Below are 15,328 nucleotides of genomic sequence, written 5' to 3'. Positions count from 1 at the left end.
TAAAAATTTGCTGTTGGCAATACTGGGGTAATGTATTAAATGATCTTGAAACTTTTTAATTTTTATTTGTCTTTAGTATTAATGAACATGAAGTATATAAGTTATTTGTATGAAGAATGTTGCAATACAACTGGTTCTTAAGATATGAAAATAAATGAAATGAAAAATAAATAAATCGTAAATTACTTTATGTACTAATTTATTATATATCATTTTAATAATACAAATAACTTAAAGCCACGTCAAAGCTTGAAAACTATTCCAAGAAATCCACTTGCATTTCTTGTTCTTCATCAGATGATGAAGATAAAGAGGTGTTTATTATAAATCTCTCCTCCAGGATTTCAATTATTATATCTTGCTTGATTGAATTCAAATTCAATTCATTTTCAAGTCTCTTTATATGTTCAGAACATGTTCGCTAATCCGCTGCACCAATTTGTGAGAAAGCTCCTTTCGTTAATAATTTTAAGTCAGTTGCAGGTCTATTAACATTTTTATCAGCAACTTTTTGCTTCACTATACCCCCCCAAATCATTTCTATGGAATTTAATGTGCAATGATAAATCTTAAAACATCTTGACCGTTCGATATTAATATTTCATCTATCTCATACAAGGACATTTTTTGTTTCACTACTTCTAGTAGTTGACATTTACGTCAAACATCATAATTTGAATCATTTGCACGGAGCCATTCTATTATATACGCAATACGATTGGCTTGTGTGGGCGGTCTGTTCATACGTACGAAATGATAAGTAGCATTATCCATAACAATTTATGAAAGTCTTGTCAAATTTAGAATTATTTTCTTTGTCAGCTATTTTTGAAATTGTCTTAATTCATATCGTGGTGGTAGTCAGCAGATACACTTGTTGACCTGTACACCAGACAACAGTTAGTACAAAGCCATTTTCGCCACCAACATTTACAATGATCCACCTCGCTCCAACTGAAATACTTTTGAACCGTGAAAATAAGTCTCATCTAAATGAATTACATCCAATTAATTATTATGCTCTTCAGTTCCGAGGTTTTCTTCTTCAAAAACATGTATCTTTGTAGTTTTATGTCCTGTCTCTCCATCAAAACTGTCCTTTTTGATTGGCATTTAACAAATTCAAAAAACAATCTCCTCAAGTATATCTGTAAAAAATAATAACATTTATCAGATTACTCAAACGATAGCTTAGTCATTCGGCGTCATCATCAGTCTATATACATCCCTGACAGGCTTCCTTTAACGAGAGGGATTATCATTTAATATTTTTCTAACCTAAGAGATTCTCTTCCTCTATTGCAATCAATATATTGACGAAGAATTTGTTACAGTTTTATTACTGCCGGAATTTCCTTCCTAACTGTATGGAATTCCTTTACTTTATTACTATATCAACTGTAAATCGAAACTGTTCAAGTTGATTTTCTTCTTCCCCCTCTATCTCTTCTTTTTACCAGCCGTTTAAAAGACACCATCATTACCATATAAGAAAAAGAAACTCGTATAAAGAAGTCATAATTAGTACGGAAAGTACGGAAGTAAAATATAAAATAAACTAAAAGTATTAAATCCTCTCAGTCCAACTTACCGGTCAACAATCACGTTATTTTTGTCATTTTGATTTGTGTGTACTATATATACAAGTGTAACTGGAGCATGTATTTTTAATCATATGCGAGAGAATAAAAAACAATTAATGTATTGATTTTACTTCTTAAAACTAACTTAACTAAGATAAAATCAATATTAGTCTAATGCCTACACATAAATCCATCAAACAAAGATACATCAGAATACACACATCAGAACCAGCGCCGCGGAACATATTGGGGATTAACCAACATCTTAGAAGATTTGGATTATGCCGATGACCTCTGTCTGCTGAGTCACACGCACCGCGACATGCAATCTAAGTTGGACGACCTGGAACGCGAGGCGAGATTTGCGGGACTCAAAATCAACATCCGAAAAGCGAGTTGAGAATCGCACCCCATTGCGGATGGGTGTAGAGGACCCATCCGCAAACCCATCCGAGGACAGAGTTGTGTATAAAATTTTCTCTTCATCATCTTCTTCCTATTGTCTCTGCCGGTATCGCATCATCTTAGTTTCATCGGGGTATTAAGTTGTTATGGTCATCCTAAAAGGATAGATTTAATATTTCACATTAACATGAAGTTTGGAGAAATTTGAGGATCTCCCTGCCTGACGCCTCTTCTTATTTTAAACTCTGCTCCTCGGGTTTCTCATTCAATTCTGCTAGTGAATTTCACGTATATTTTCTGAAGTAACTTAATGTATTTTGCGAGTTTTGCTTTGTTTCTTAGCTTCCCAGATTAATACGGGGCTTACAGTGTGGTATGCGTTGCTGATCTCCACATATTTGGCAATAACCTGTTCTAATGTGTAAAGGTGTGGGTCTTATCCTGACACCGATTGTTTGTCATTATGTGATAAAAAAATTAAAGAGCTTATACATATATACTAAGTAATAAGTTGACTGTAATTGATCATGAAAATTCCTTTTTATGTCAATTTTTATTTATCCTCCTATTTTACCATCCTTTCTTCGTCCTTCTATATGTCGTTAAGTTCTACGTTAGAATTTCACTTCTGTGGATGATAATACTCCTTTGTTATTGCATTGTTTGTTTCTTTAAATTGTTTACTTGGCTCGATCCTTATATCTTTATTAATAGTTTACATGTTTAAAAATTATCTATTGTTAATTAGCTTTCCGATTCCTTCCGTAAATTTTCGCACTTCCTTAGAGATGTTTCACTAGCTTTTATTTTACGGTAACAATAGTTTACTTCAAGAAATACGTTATTAACTTTTTATATTTTTAAGTTTTATTAGTGAACAATCCTTAACAATAATGCTTTCTGGAGCGTCTCTCAGAATTAGCTAAGCACGTGAACAATAACACGTGATTAGTTGGCATCCATCTACGACTTCCCTTATTCTTAATATAAAGTCTGCTCAATGGTGCAGTTTTTTACTGTCCTTCCTCTTCTATACTTATATTCCTAATTTAATAAACAAATTGGCGCTGAAGGAGCACCACTCTCTCTGCCACACCTGAAAAGTTGATTTTATTTCTTGTAATACCAAACTAAAAGTCAGTTTCCAAACGGTTCAGGACCCAATATTGATCCATTTTTCCGCGATAACCATTTCTGTAAAAAGGATAAAGTACACTGAAAATCTCTTCTACTACTTTTACTATGCCATGTGGATATAATTGTTATAACATTGAAGCATACGAATGCCTCAATACAAATTATTTGCCAAGTGTACATTTGGATAACATTTTATAATTTTGTTTTAAACCTGGCCTTAGAGGGGCCTGCCATAGCGTACCCAAAATTGTATCGCACCTTCTCAGACATTTGGAAATATGTATATTTCAAATGTGAGCATGGGACTGTATATTCTTAACAAAAGAATGATTTAAAAAATGTTCATATATAAGTACTTTAATTGAATAGCATAACAATTACATCGACTTTACATACCTTTAGGTGGAAAGGGGATTATCGATCCCTGTTGCTGTATGTGGCTTGTACGAATAAGATTTCCATACTTAGCAGAGGCATGTTTCTACAAATAATAGTTTTTAATAAATCTCTATTTAACAGAATAATAAAAAAATCATAAAATTTTGCAGTCTTGTTAGAAGCGCGATATATGTAAGACTATTTCTTAGCTTATTTTTAATGTTGGTTAACATTAAACTGTTTTTGACCGGGCTGTCGATTTATTAGCCACGTCAGTAAATACTTCAAAGTTCTCTCAGCACAGATTTTGTTTGCTCGCAAAGTAAGGAGACGAGTAGCTCGGGTTTATTAAAGTCATCTCGAAAATCGTGCTTGACTCGAAAACTTCTATTTGTTCGGATATTGTCTCTATTAAAATTTCCCAAAATATCAAAAGACATCGTTACCTCGTTAAGAAATTATTGTTGTTTAGAGTTGTGTATAAAATTTACACTTCAGCATTATCATCTCTTTATCTCTGCCGGTATCGCATCATCTTACTCTCGTCAGCGCATTTAGTTGTTATGGTCATCCTAAATGGATAGATTTAATATTACACATTAATTAAATGCAAATATTTGCATGTTAATATTGACGGCGACAATAATATAAAGAAAAGTATTGATGCTTGATAATGTTACTTTGTGTTTTAATAGAGAAAATAGATAAATTATTTTACTTACTATAATAAATAAAATATCAACAAAGAATCTAACGATTGTAAAGTAAATGAAATACACTTCTTATTTAAAACGTTTTGGCTATTAAAAGTCAGTTACAAATAACTAAGCGAGTGTCTGCTATACTATTACACATATTAGAGATGATAACAATTCCGCTTCCATGATTGAAATATTTACCTCACTATATTTTCCGCTACGCCACATTTGGCCATAACGGTTTTAATAATATCGCTAATGACATTTGGGTCCAACTTCGCCTTTGCTGGTTTGTTGGGAAATGCTGGAGATGGTTTCCCTGACATAGAGTGCGTTGCCAGAGCTCTGGAATAAAAAGCAAAGGTTACCTATAGGAAAATTATTAAAAAAACTTATCTCTTAATATACCACAGACGATAGGATTAGTTCTTTTTAAAATTCGACCCTTTCCAAATCGCTTTTTTAAGACCTACCTATATAATCATAACTATATAGGTATTTAGATCACTGTTACTTACTGTTAGAGGTCGCAGGTTCGACCAATGGATTTTCTTTCTATGTGCGCATTTAACATTAGCCCGAACGGTGAAGGAAAACATAGTGAGGAAACCGGCTTGCCTTAGACACAAAAAGTCGACGGCGTGTGTCAGGCACAGAAGGCTGATCACCTACTTGTCTATTCAATTAACAAATGATCATGAAACAGATACAGAAATCTGAGGCCCAGACCTAAAAAGGTTGTAGCGCCATTGATTATTATTATTATTATATAATCATAATAATATTAGAAATGCGAAAAAAATCCAGGCTTGTGTTATAATTACCTTACGTAATAGCTAAAAAGTACTCACTCGCGAGGAAAAACAGCTGTTAGTAGTTTTCTTGTTGCGTTTTTATATGATTCCCACTTAATATTCGCTAGGACATCCTTAGGGACCATGGCATATCCCTCTCCTAATCGAACCTATAACGATACATTGAACATAGATAAATGGAACTTAAAATAATTGGATTTGTCATTTTATGCATCTGGGTGAATAAACAGACATTGACTTTAATTCATTAAAAAATGACTTTAATTCATTTAGGGCGTGCAGTATCCACCATTTGTTCCACTGCAGGTAACAATTGGAAGTATTGTTAGCCCGAAAAGGGATTTTAGTCCAATCAGGTACCTGGGTACTTGTATTGTTTACAATGGTCATCCTATTAGATGTACTCGCATTGTCTCCAACCGGTTTGACAAATTACCTACCAAGAGACGCCTTACAACCTGTTATATCATATATTCTGCTTGAAATTCGCTAAAATTATCAATTTCTAAAACCTTTAGGTATAAAATTTGAACCTTAGAAAAAATTTTGGAACTTCAAGTTACTGGTTATAAAAGGCGTAATTTATTAATAAGTACATAACTAATAATATAAATTCGTTTACAAAAAAATATCTCATCTCTCTTTAATCGGCATTCGTCATCTCATGTCTAAGCGTCGTGGTCAGCAAAGAAGCATCTGGAGCTGACCACCGGTCATTATGTTGTTTAAAAAATTGCGTACTTCAAAATGAACAAATCTTTAAAAAAAGATTAATATTAATGTATCACAAATCATTTAATTTACCCTTTTTAAGTAAAATAATTTACACTTATTTATAAGTTTATTTATGCACAGGGTCGGTATTTTTTTGTAAAAATCAATTTACATTTATAGATTTAATCGGAAAAACGACGCGACGCGAGATTTTTCTTTCATGGGAATTTTAATAATGAAAACAACAACTGTTTACATATAACTTAAATAAGGGAAAAATAATAAATAGGTAGGTTAAGATAATAATTACCACTAACTTTCATTTTAAATTATTCAAAACGCCCTTAAAACTGCAAAGCTTAGCTTAGCATTTATAAATTATGGCGTTAACTAAATGCAGCGGCAATAACAAAATGGCGATTTGAAATGGTGTCGTAATGACAATACCTAATTAAGCTCTGCACATTGGCATATTAGCTATTTGTTTATCAATTATTATTTACTATTTCACAAAATAATTTAAAAATGTAAGATGAAAATTATACTTTTTTTTAAAATTACAATTCAAAAAGTTTTTTATTATAATTAATTTTTAATTAGCTTTATTAATAATTAATTAGCTTTCGCTAAGCTATTAAAAACAGTGTTTGTAGTTATGGCAATGTCTGAAAACTAACTGTGTGTATTTTGACTTGAAGCTTTTCATAAAACACTTATAGTTATTTACAATTCTTAAATTATTCAAAATATTCATTTTATAAACAGCAATTATTTTGACTATCCTAAACTACCAAATATGTTCTCAATTATTTTGTATAATGGTTTTCTTAAATAATGTTAGTTTGACATTATTTAAATTAAGAAAAACATACAATAAACAAAATAATATTTTATATTTTACTTACATTAGCAAGTTGTGTTAGAAAAACGTATCACCAAATTTACTTTTAGAATCTAGAACTATCAACTTCAAGAAACCGGAAGACACTGACCGAATTTGCAAATGGAACAAAGTTAGCCAGGTTTAGGGTTGGTGCATTTAAAACAAATCTTATAGCTTTTCCCTATCTCGCTTTCATCGTGTAAAAAAGAGCGAGACAACAAACAGTTGGTACCACCAGATCATAATTTCTTTGAACATCCTTACAGCATAGTAGTCCTTGTATGTATGTACCTACTAATGATATAATTTTATGTTTGGTTTATTTAATTTATATTATTATTCAACCAGTTAATTTAATGGTTCCAGGCATATTCATTGTCCTACTTTTAATGAAACGTTCTACATAGTTCTTATGTACATTTGTTGTAACCAAAAGTTATTAACTGATATACCTTTTTATTTTAAGTAAGTTTGTCTTAAATAAAAGTGAAATTGTAATTATTAGACAACATCCCACCCATTTTTCTCTTACATTTATTGAAACTCTGACAATAATTGAAACTGCTAACATTTATAATCGCTGACAATAATATTATGTGACAATACTAATAATTTCGATTAAGAATTGTTATAAGGATAAGTTTCATTTCACACCCAAAAACTCACTTCCGTTTTGTAAATGATGTTTTTGAATATATGTTACATTTATTTGATAATACTATATTGTAGTTGAAAGAAGATTGTCTTTTGAACTTGTCCAATTCAATATATACGTAACTTTAAAGGTATGGTTGACAGTGGGGACTTACCGACAAGAATGTCTCCTGTGTGGCAAAAACGCATTTGGTTTTACATAATATAGTCAAACTTAGGGGTTAGTCTCGAATGTGAAGATAAAGTTTGTCAGAGTAAGTAAAGATTATTGAACTAACAAAAGAATAATACCATTGTTAGTTTAGCGTCCACTCGTGTTTTCAAATATATTTTTCTATAATCCATGATACCAACGCACGCGACCTGAAAATATATATGTACAATATATTTTATTTTATGTTTACACGTGAATAAAGATATAAAATAGGAAATTATGTTTTAAATCCTTAATTGCCTCAACAGACTCACTCAGATACATTTCAGCATCGGTTTTGGTGGCATGTAGGTGATTAATGATAATAATCCTTATACAAACTTTAATAAATAACTGTTACTAGAGACGTTAAGGCAATCAATTATAATATGAACCAATACGTTTCAAAAGTTTGCATCATAAATGCATTGAAAAGTATATTTTGGTAGTAAATTCACTCGGGTCGTGTCCCATGTCCCTGGATTTAGGGGTGGTGAGGGTGTGAGGGAATAAAAGTGGACGAGAGGGATGTGAAACCTTGTTTGTTATAACCGCGGTAATAAGTTTACTACAAGTTATCAATAAGGTTATGTATTTGTTAAGCTTTTAAAAATTGTATAAGCTTTTAATAATTTTATAATATGATACTACCTATGGTTTGATTTGTATTATATTATACATCCTTTAATCGAATTTAATACACATGATTCATCCTACTAATGTTGAAAGAAAACTTTATTAAATTGAACTAATTTTATAATTAAATAGTGACGTTTTACGTACCGTAATAATTTTTAACTCCTATTACTCTTTTAATCAAAAAATACACGAGGCTGTCCCAATCTTCTATCTTTAATAAGCAAAAATTTATAAATTATAATAAAATAAACTAACACGTGTTTCATATAAATGTAATTATTGAACTTTTTCCATATTCTGATGTCAATCAACTTAAAATCTACACGACAAAATCTTTCACGAATTATTCCTCGCTGATGATCATAAAAAATCCTAATAAACCATGAATAATCTAATTTTACGCATCGCTTTCTATTCACTCATATCATTATCATAACATAACATTAATTTTATTTTTCTAGGCCTCATCTATTAATTTTTAATCTAGACCAGTTTGCTTACAGTTTCGAATGCTTCATTACATCACTTGTCTCACAACAATCAAATTAAAAAAGGCTAAATTAGTAATAATTAGTACTTACAGTTTATTATCGATATTATGAAAAAAGTTTTCTTTTAATAGAAAACACCTTTTAACCGGATTGAAGCTATTTATTATTATTATAAACTTATAATTATTTTATTCATACACACATTAATATTTTTATACTAAGCCGTGATCGTGTTAACATAACTGTAAGCATTAATCACACATCAAAATAGTACCCACATGAATTTTCGCTTAAGTTCCTCAGTTTATTTTCATCTACCTTCATTGAACGTACAAAATCATATCTGGTTATTAAACGAATTATATATTTCTTTAGTAATAACATTAAAGAAAATATAATAATAAATTGGCAATAATTTATTAAATATTTAAATTAATATTTATTATAAAGATACATCATCACACCGCCTTTTGTTTCTTATTTTTAATCTTTTTGTTTCTGTGGGTGGGAAACCGGATGAGCACACGCATCCACTGTATAGATTTTTACCTTACTTTAGTTCAATTCTACGACGACGTAATTAGTTACCGAATTAGTAATTTATTAATAGGACTTCTTGAAACTTTCAACCATGGAACAGGGATTATGGGTTTTAGTAGAGTGGGTGGATGATGATTCACAAGACACAAAAGATTTTTCAAGTTATAGCGTGGTAAATGTGGCTTTGATAGACAGCAATGAGATAAGTGAGGGGAAGATTGTTCTAGTTAGAGATGGTGTTAAGGGAAAACCGAGGAGAGGACAAGTACATAAGACTTCAGGTTAGTTAACCTTTGTAAAATATAAACCTACTATTACTACTACATGCTAATCGTAAAAAAACGTCCGTTATTGTCTACCGCTATCGTAACACCAAGTAACGGTGCAATAATTACTTTGTTTTTGCTGTATTTCTTATTATATTTTTTATTTTAGAAGTGAAAAGCTATTTAGAAGAATTGTTGGGTGTTTTTTTGGGACGAGACAAAAGGTTACAACATCTGTTACCACTTGGTACGGACACGAACGAAATAGAAAAGCCAGAGGAAATGGTATACGTAATATTACTAATATATTATAATATTCTTGTATACTACTGTCTGGACATTTCATGGTTTAATCTAAAAATTATTGTTTATGTATACTAAAAAGTTATTTCTTTGTCTTGCACCCTGCATGTGTAATTGTTTATATATAATTATGATATTTAAATCCTAATCATCTTATTTTTCTTATGAAAAAAATATCAAACTTAGTTATTTTTATTACTTCTATACCTACTCAGCAGTATTGGCCTATTGGCTTCAGTGTGCAACTATCATCCCTGAGGTCGTATGTTCGACCCCTGGACCAATGGACTTTCTGTCTATACGCACAGACATTTCCGTTCGTGCGAGCGGATAAAATTGTCCGCATGTGTTGGACCAAAGAAAGGCGACTGAGTATGTCGGGCACAAAAGGTTGATCACCTACATACGTAGAAAAATAAAAAATGATCACGAAAAATCTTAGGTCTAGATCAAAAATGTTGCAGCGCCACTGATTTTTTTATTGATATATAATTATGTATTATTATTACATTTTTTCCTTATGTTGCTGTGTAGAAAGACGGTTTCCTTGAATTTCGGTTGATTAAATTGGCATGGATCAAACCAAAAATAAAAGGCGCGTACTGTTTTAAAGATGCAACGCTCATAGAAAGTTATTACCAAATCATTATAATTTTGCACATACATGAATAATTAATACCAAATACATATATTTTCAGATCCTACCTCTAATCAGTGAAAGTGACTTCATGCAAGATGATTATACAGGACAACAGTGACAGGGAAGTCCGTATGTACTAACAATTGTTTTGAATACTTTATCGGATAACGCTTAGGGTGATTGGAATGGTGCTATATTTAACCGTGTTCATGCGAACAAAAAAGCACTGTTAACGTAGTAAAATTACATGTTTTATTTAGTTCCGTTTTCGTTTTGATCCCGTAAAAACATCTTATATTATATATTCCTTATCTAAGTATCTTATCAGCAGTACTTAGAAAATTCTACAGTTAATTTTATAAGTAAGGCCACCATTATTACCTATACCATTTTTTTTAAAAGTATTCCTACAGCTACTCATTAAACAATATTCAAACATTTACATTATACACAAAAGCCAAAAACGGAATACACATTCAAACATAAAGCACAGTTTTATCTATTTATACAAAAAATATAGCAAAGTACAAATTCATACTAAATTCTAGATTCATTGATCATTATAATAAATATTTAATATAAAGGAAGAATAACAAAGCCATTTTTAATAAAAGATACGAGAGATTTTTAAATATTTTTTAAGCATTTTTTAATCACATTAAATATTTATATTTGCTGGTAATTTGTGTTATACTCTAAAGTTATGCGATACATGGCTGAGTAGCGTGAATAGTTTTTATTAGAACGAGGAATCTGGAATAGTTGGGAATATGTTCTAAAAAAGAAGCAACCAATCGAAAATCTTTATATGAAAATGCTTTACCTTACTTTGTTAACGACGTTATCATTATTCGAGATGCACCGTTCTGTAAATATCATTATTATCCTAGTTAGAATAGTTTGAAAGACGAGTTCGAGTAGAGTAAAATTAAATTTGTTTATTATCAGATACGCTAACCGATTTCAAGTAGGTATGTACAAAAGTATGAAATACCTAAAAGTTATCCGTCATTAAAAATATTATGTTAATAGAACTAGGACTGCTATCATCACTGCAAAAGACTCGTTAGACGAATTAATAATTGCGTTTATGTCAATAGTAATGAAGTTTTATTATTTTATTAATTGAGTTTTATATACTAAATAAAATAGTACAATTTTGAATCAAGCAAAGTATCAGTAATATACTTCAATAAGCTAAGCTTCATTTGTTTTTTTTAAATATTTTTCCAGATCTCATCCCTAGAGTATTTCTTCGACAACAGTGCTAGTGATTCTGACGCTGAGATATATAAATTATAATTTTGTAAGTAAACTTAGATTTTCACGGCCTTAAAACCCTAGAAGACGTGTAAGATCACTTATTTATATAGTTGTTTACGGCGAATTGTTATCACAAACGATACGTAAAATCGATTGGCAAAATAGAACAATATTTTTTTTAATACAAACAGTTGAACCGTGAAACGGAACACTAATATAATTCAACACCTGAGCCCAAATCATATGCTTTGTAATTTTATCTCAACATTTAATAAAACATTGGGCTAATAGCTACATTTACAGTTAAAGCTTGAAAATATATTTATACCTGTCATTGATGATGATTCTTAAAACTATTTTATTATACACCTGAAACTGTCAAAATGCCCAAGTTTCGGTAGAAATATGTAGAACACCATAGCTAATATTGCGGTAATTTTAAGTGCTGTAAATTCATTAAAGCTGACACGAGGCTGTAAATAGGGTTCTTCGTTTATTTTATATAGTTAATATATAACTCTAATAATAATATTTCAGTCAAAATATTGCTATTGTTTTAGGCCGCACCCCAAAACGACCAAAGTGGTAATGCCGTGCAAGAAACAAATGACAATCATTCTAATAACACACCAACCAATCCAGAGGTCCGTATTTCATAAATATGCCTTGAAAAGTTTTAGAACTTAGTCGGAAAATTGCATATCAAATAACACAAGACCTAGAGCTATCCGTATGATTTAACTACAGTGTGTGTAAAGAAACAACTGCTCACGTTATTAAGGAAAACATTGTGAGGAGACAGACATGACCTTGATCTTGCGTAGAAAGCTTTAATTACCGACTTTTAACATGCTATGTGACGCCGAGTTTCAAACAAAGCCACTGATTTTTATAGTATTTTCTCAATCCCCAAATAGATATTAAGTCAGGAAAACGACATAAAATGTAATTTACGATTAATAACAATTTCACGTTATACTCATTCAGTTTTTGAAATCTTTAAAAGATAAATGTCGATATTCAAACATAATATCTTTTAAAATATTTTTTAAACTAAGTTGTGAATAATATTTTCTTTAAGACAACGCCTCAAACTGAGACAAGTCGCCAGGCATCACAAGAAGGAAATAGAACCGATAATAGTAATACAGAAACTAATGTAGAGGTTTGTAACTATATATACATTACATACATTTTTCCGCGATAACCATTTCTGTAAAGGATAAAGTACACTGAAAATCTCTTCTACTACTTTTACTATGCCATGACATTGAAGCATACGAATGCCTCAATACAAATTATTTGCCAAGTGTACATCTGGATAAAATTTTAATTTTACAAAATTGTATCGCACCTTCTCAGACATTTGGAAATATGTATATTTCAAATGAGAACATAGGACTGTACACTGTTAACAAAAGACTGATTTAAAAAATGTTCATATATAAGTACTTTAATTGAATAGCATAACAATAACATCGACTTTACATACTTTTTGGTGGAAAGGGAATTTTCGATCCCTGTTGCTGTATATGGCTTATACGAATAAGATTTCCATACTTAGCAGAGGCATGTTTCTACAAATAATAATTTTTAATAAATCTCTATTCAACAGAATAATAAAAAAATCATAAAATTTTACAGTCTTGTTAGAAGCGCGATATATGTAAAACTATTTCTTAGCTTATGCAAGAAGTTGTCCAAATTTCGAAAAAAATGGTAATCTGTTGGCGCAAGGTCCGGGGAGTACGGAGGATGTCTTAGACATTCCAACTGAAGCTCTTTTAATTTGGTAGCCGTCTGTTGTGCAGTGTGTGGTCTAGCGTTGTCATGAAGTAGCAGTGGCGTGGAGTGATTGACCAGCCTAGGTTGTTTATCCCCTAGCTTTTCCATCATGGTTTGCAATTGTTGACAATAGACATCAGCCGTAATAGTCTGGCCAGATTTGAGAAAACTGCAATGAACAATACCAGCACTAGTCCACCAAACACTTACAAATAACTTTTTCGGAGTTAATTTTCGCTTGGGGCAGGATTTGGCTGGCTGGCCAGGATCCAACCATTGCGCTGAGCGCTTCCGATTATCGTAAAGAATCCATTTTTCATCACAGGTAATGATTTGGTTTAAAATACCTTCATTATTGTGCCGGTTCAGTAATGTAACGCAGCAGTCGACGCACGTTTGCCGGTTTGTTTCAGTCAATTCGTGAGGTACTCAACTTTCAAGCTTTTTAATCTTCCCAATTTGCTTAAAGTGAATAAAAATAGTTTTATCACTAACACCGCAGTCTGCAGCTAACTCGGACGTGGTTTGCGATGGATCCGCTTCCACATTAGCCTTCAATACTTCATTATCAACTTGGGTCTCAGGCCGTCCAGGAAGCTTGTTCTGAAGGTCGAAATTTCCAGAACGAAAAAGTTGGAACCAAAAACGAACTGTGTTTTCTTTTGCAATATGACCACCAGAAACATCATTCACACTTCGAGTCGTTTCCGCAGCACGTAGTGTAGTTTCCTAGTGCCACGGCGGAACTCGTACTCGTAAATAATGCGATACTTTGAGTTTTCCATTTTGTAAAATGAGTGACGCAAACAGAAAAAAACAAATGAATGACGGTCATCAAAGCACAAATACATGAGTAAATAGCTGTCCAGATTTGAATTTGAAATTCCTAACCAAAGAGGAGGTATTAGAGGTCAAAGTGGCCAGGACGACAAAACGCCAATTTCATATGTAAGGACCTAATATTTGCAAAGTCATCTCGAAAATCGTGCTTGACTCGAAAACTTCTATTTGTTCGGATATTGTCTCTATTGAAATTTCCCAAAATATCAAAACACATCGTTACCTCGTTAAGAAAATTATTGTTGTTTAGAGTTGTGTATAAAATTTACTCTTCATCAACATCATCTCTTTATCTCTGCCGGTATCGCATCATCTTACTTTCGTCGGCGCATTTAGTTGTTATGGTCATCCTAAAAGGATAGATTTAATATTACACATTAACTAAATGCAAATATTTGCAAAGTCATCTCGAAAATCGTGCTTGACTCGAAAACTTCTATTTGTTCGGAAATTGTCTCTATTGAAATTTCCCAAAATATCAAAACACATCGTTACCTCGTTACGAAAATTATTGTTGTTTAGAGTTGTGTATAAAATTTACTCTTCATCATCTTCTTCTCTTTATCTCTGCCTGTATCGCATCATCTTACTTTCGTCGGCGCATTTAGTTGTTATGGTCATCCTAAAAGGATACATTTAATATTACACATTAACTAAATGCAAATATTTGCAAAGTCATCTCGAAAATCGTGCTTGACTCGAAAACTTCTATTTGTTCGGATATTGTCTCTATTGAAATTTCCCAAAATATCAAAACACATCGTTACCTCGTTAAGAAAATTATTGTTGTTTAGAGTTGTGTATAAAATTTACTCTTCATCAACATCATCTCTTTATCTCTGCCGGTATCGCATCATCTTACTTTCGTCGGCGCATTTAGTTGTTATGGTCATCCTAAAAGGATAGATTTAATATTACACATTAACTAAATGCAAATATTTGCAAAGTCATCTCGAAAATCGTGCTTGACTCGAAAACTTCTATTTGTTCGGAAATTGTCTCTATTGAAATTTCCCAAAATATCAAAACACATCGTTACCTCGTTACGAAAATTATTGTTGTTTAGAGTTGTGTATAAAATTTACTCTTCATCATCTTCTT

At 31.6% G+C, this 15,328-nt stretch overlaps 1 protein-coding gene and 1 long non-coding RNA gene across 2 annotated transcripts; one reads left to right on the top strand and one right to left on the bottom strand.

Moving 5' to 3' along the window:
- Positions 1-3,971: 3,971 nt before the first annotated feature.
- On the bottom strand, positions 3,972-7,429 carry LOC123713761 (protein insensitive-like). Its single transcript, XM_045667595.1, has 4 exons — positions 7,423-7,429; positions 5,053-5,165; positions 4,403-4,546; positions 3,972-4,075 (listed from the first exon to the last, which is right to left on the bottom strand). Exons 2-4 carry the CDS (start codon positions 5,139-5,141, stop codon positions 4,015-4,017), a joined length of 294 nt encoding a protein of 97 aa, XP_045523551.1. The 5' UTR covers positions 5,142-5,165; positions 7,423-7,429; the 3' UTR covers positions 3,972-4,014.
- Positions 7,430-9,101: 1,672 nt separating this feature from the next.
- Positions 9,102-13,104, top strand: LOC123711560. The gene is made up of 6 exons (XR_006753976.1): positions 9,102-9,411; positions 9,566-9,681; positions 10,398-10,468; positions 11,573-11,645; positions 12,163-12,246; positions 12,684-13,104. It is a non-coding gene; the product is annotated as an uncharacterized LOC123711560 (long non-coding RNA).
- Positions 13,105-15,328: the final 2,224 nt, after the last annotated feature.

This window comes from Pieris brassicae, chromosome 1, assembly GCF_905147105.1.
Source record: "Pieris brassicae chromosome 1, ilPieBrab1.1, whole genome shotgun sequence".
NCBI classification, from domain to species: domain Eukaryota; kingdom Metazoa; phylum Arthropoda; class Insecta; order Lepidoptera; family Pieridae; genus Pieris; species Pieris brassicae.
This window is presented reverse-complemented; position numbering and strand designations above follow the sequence as displayed.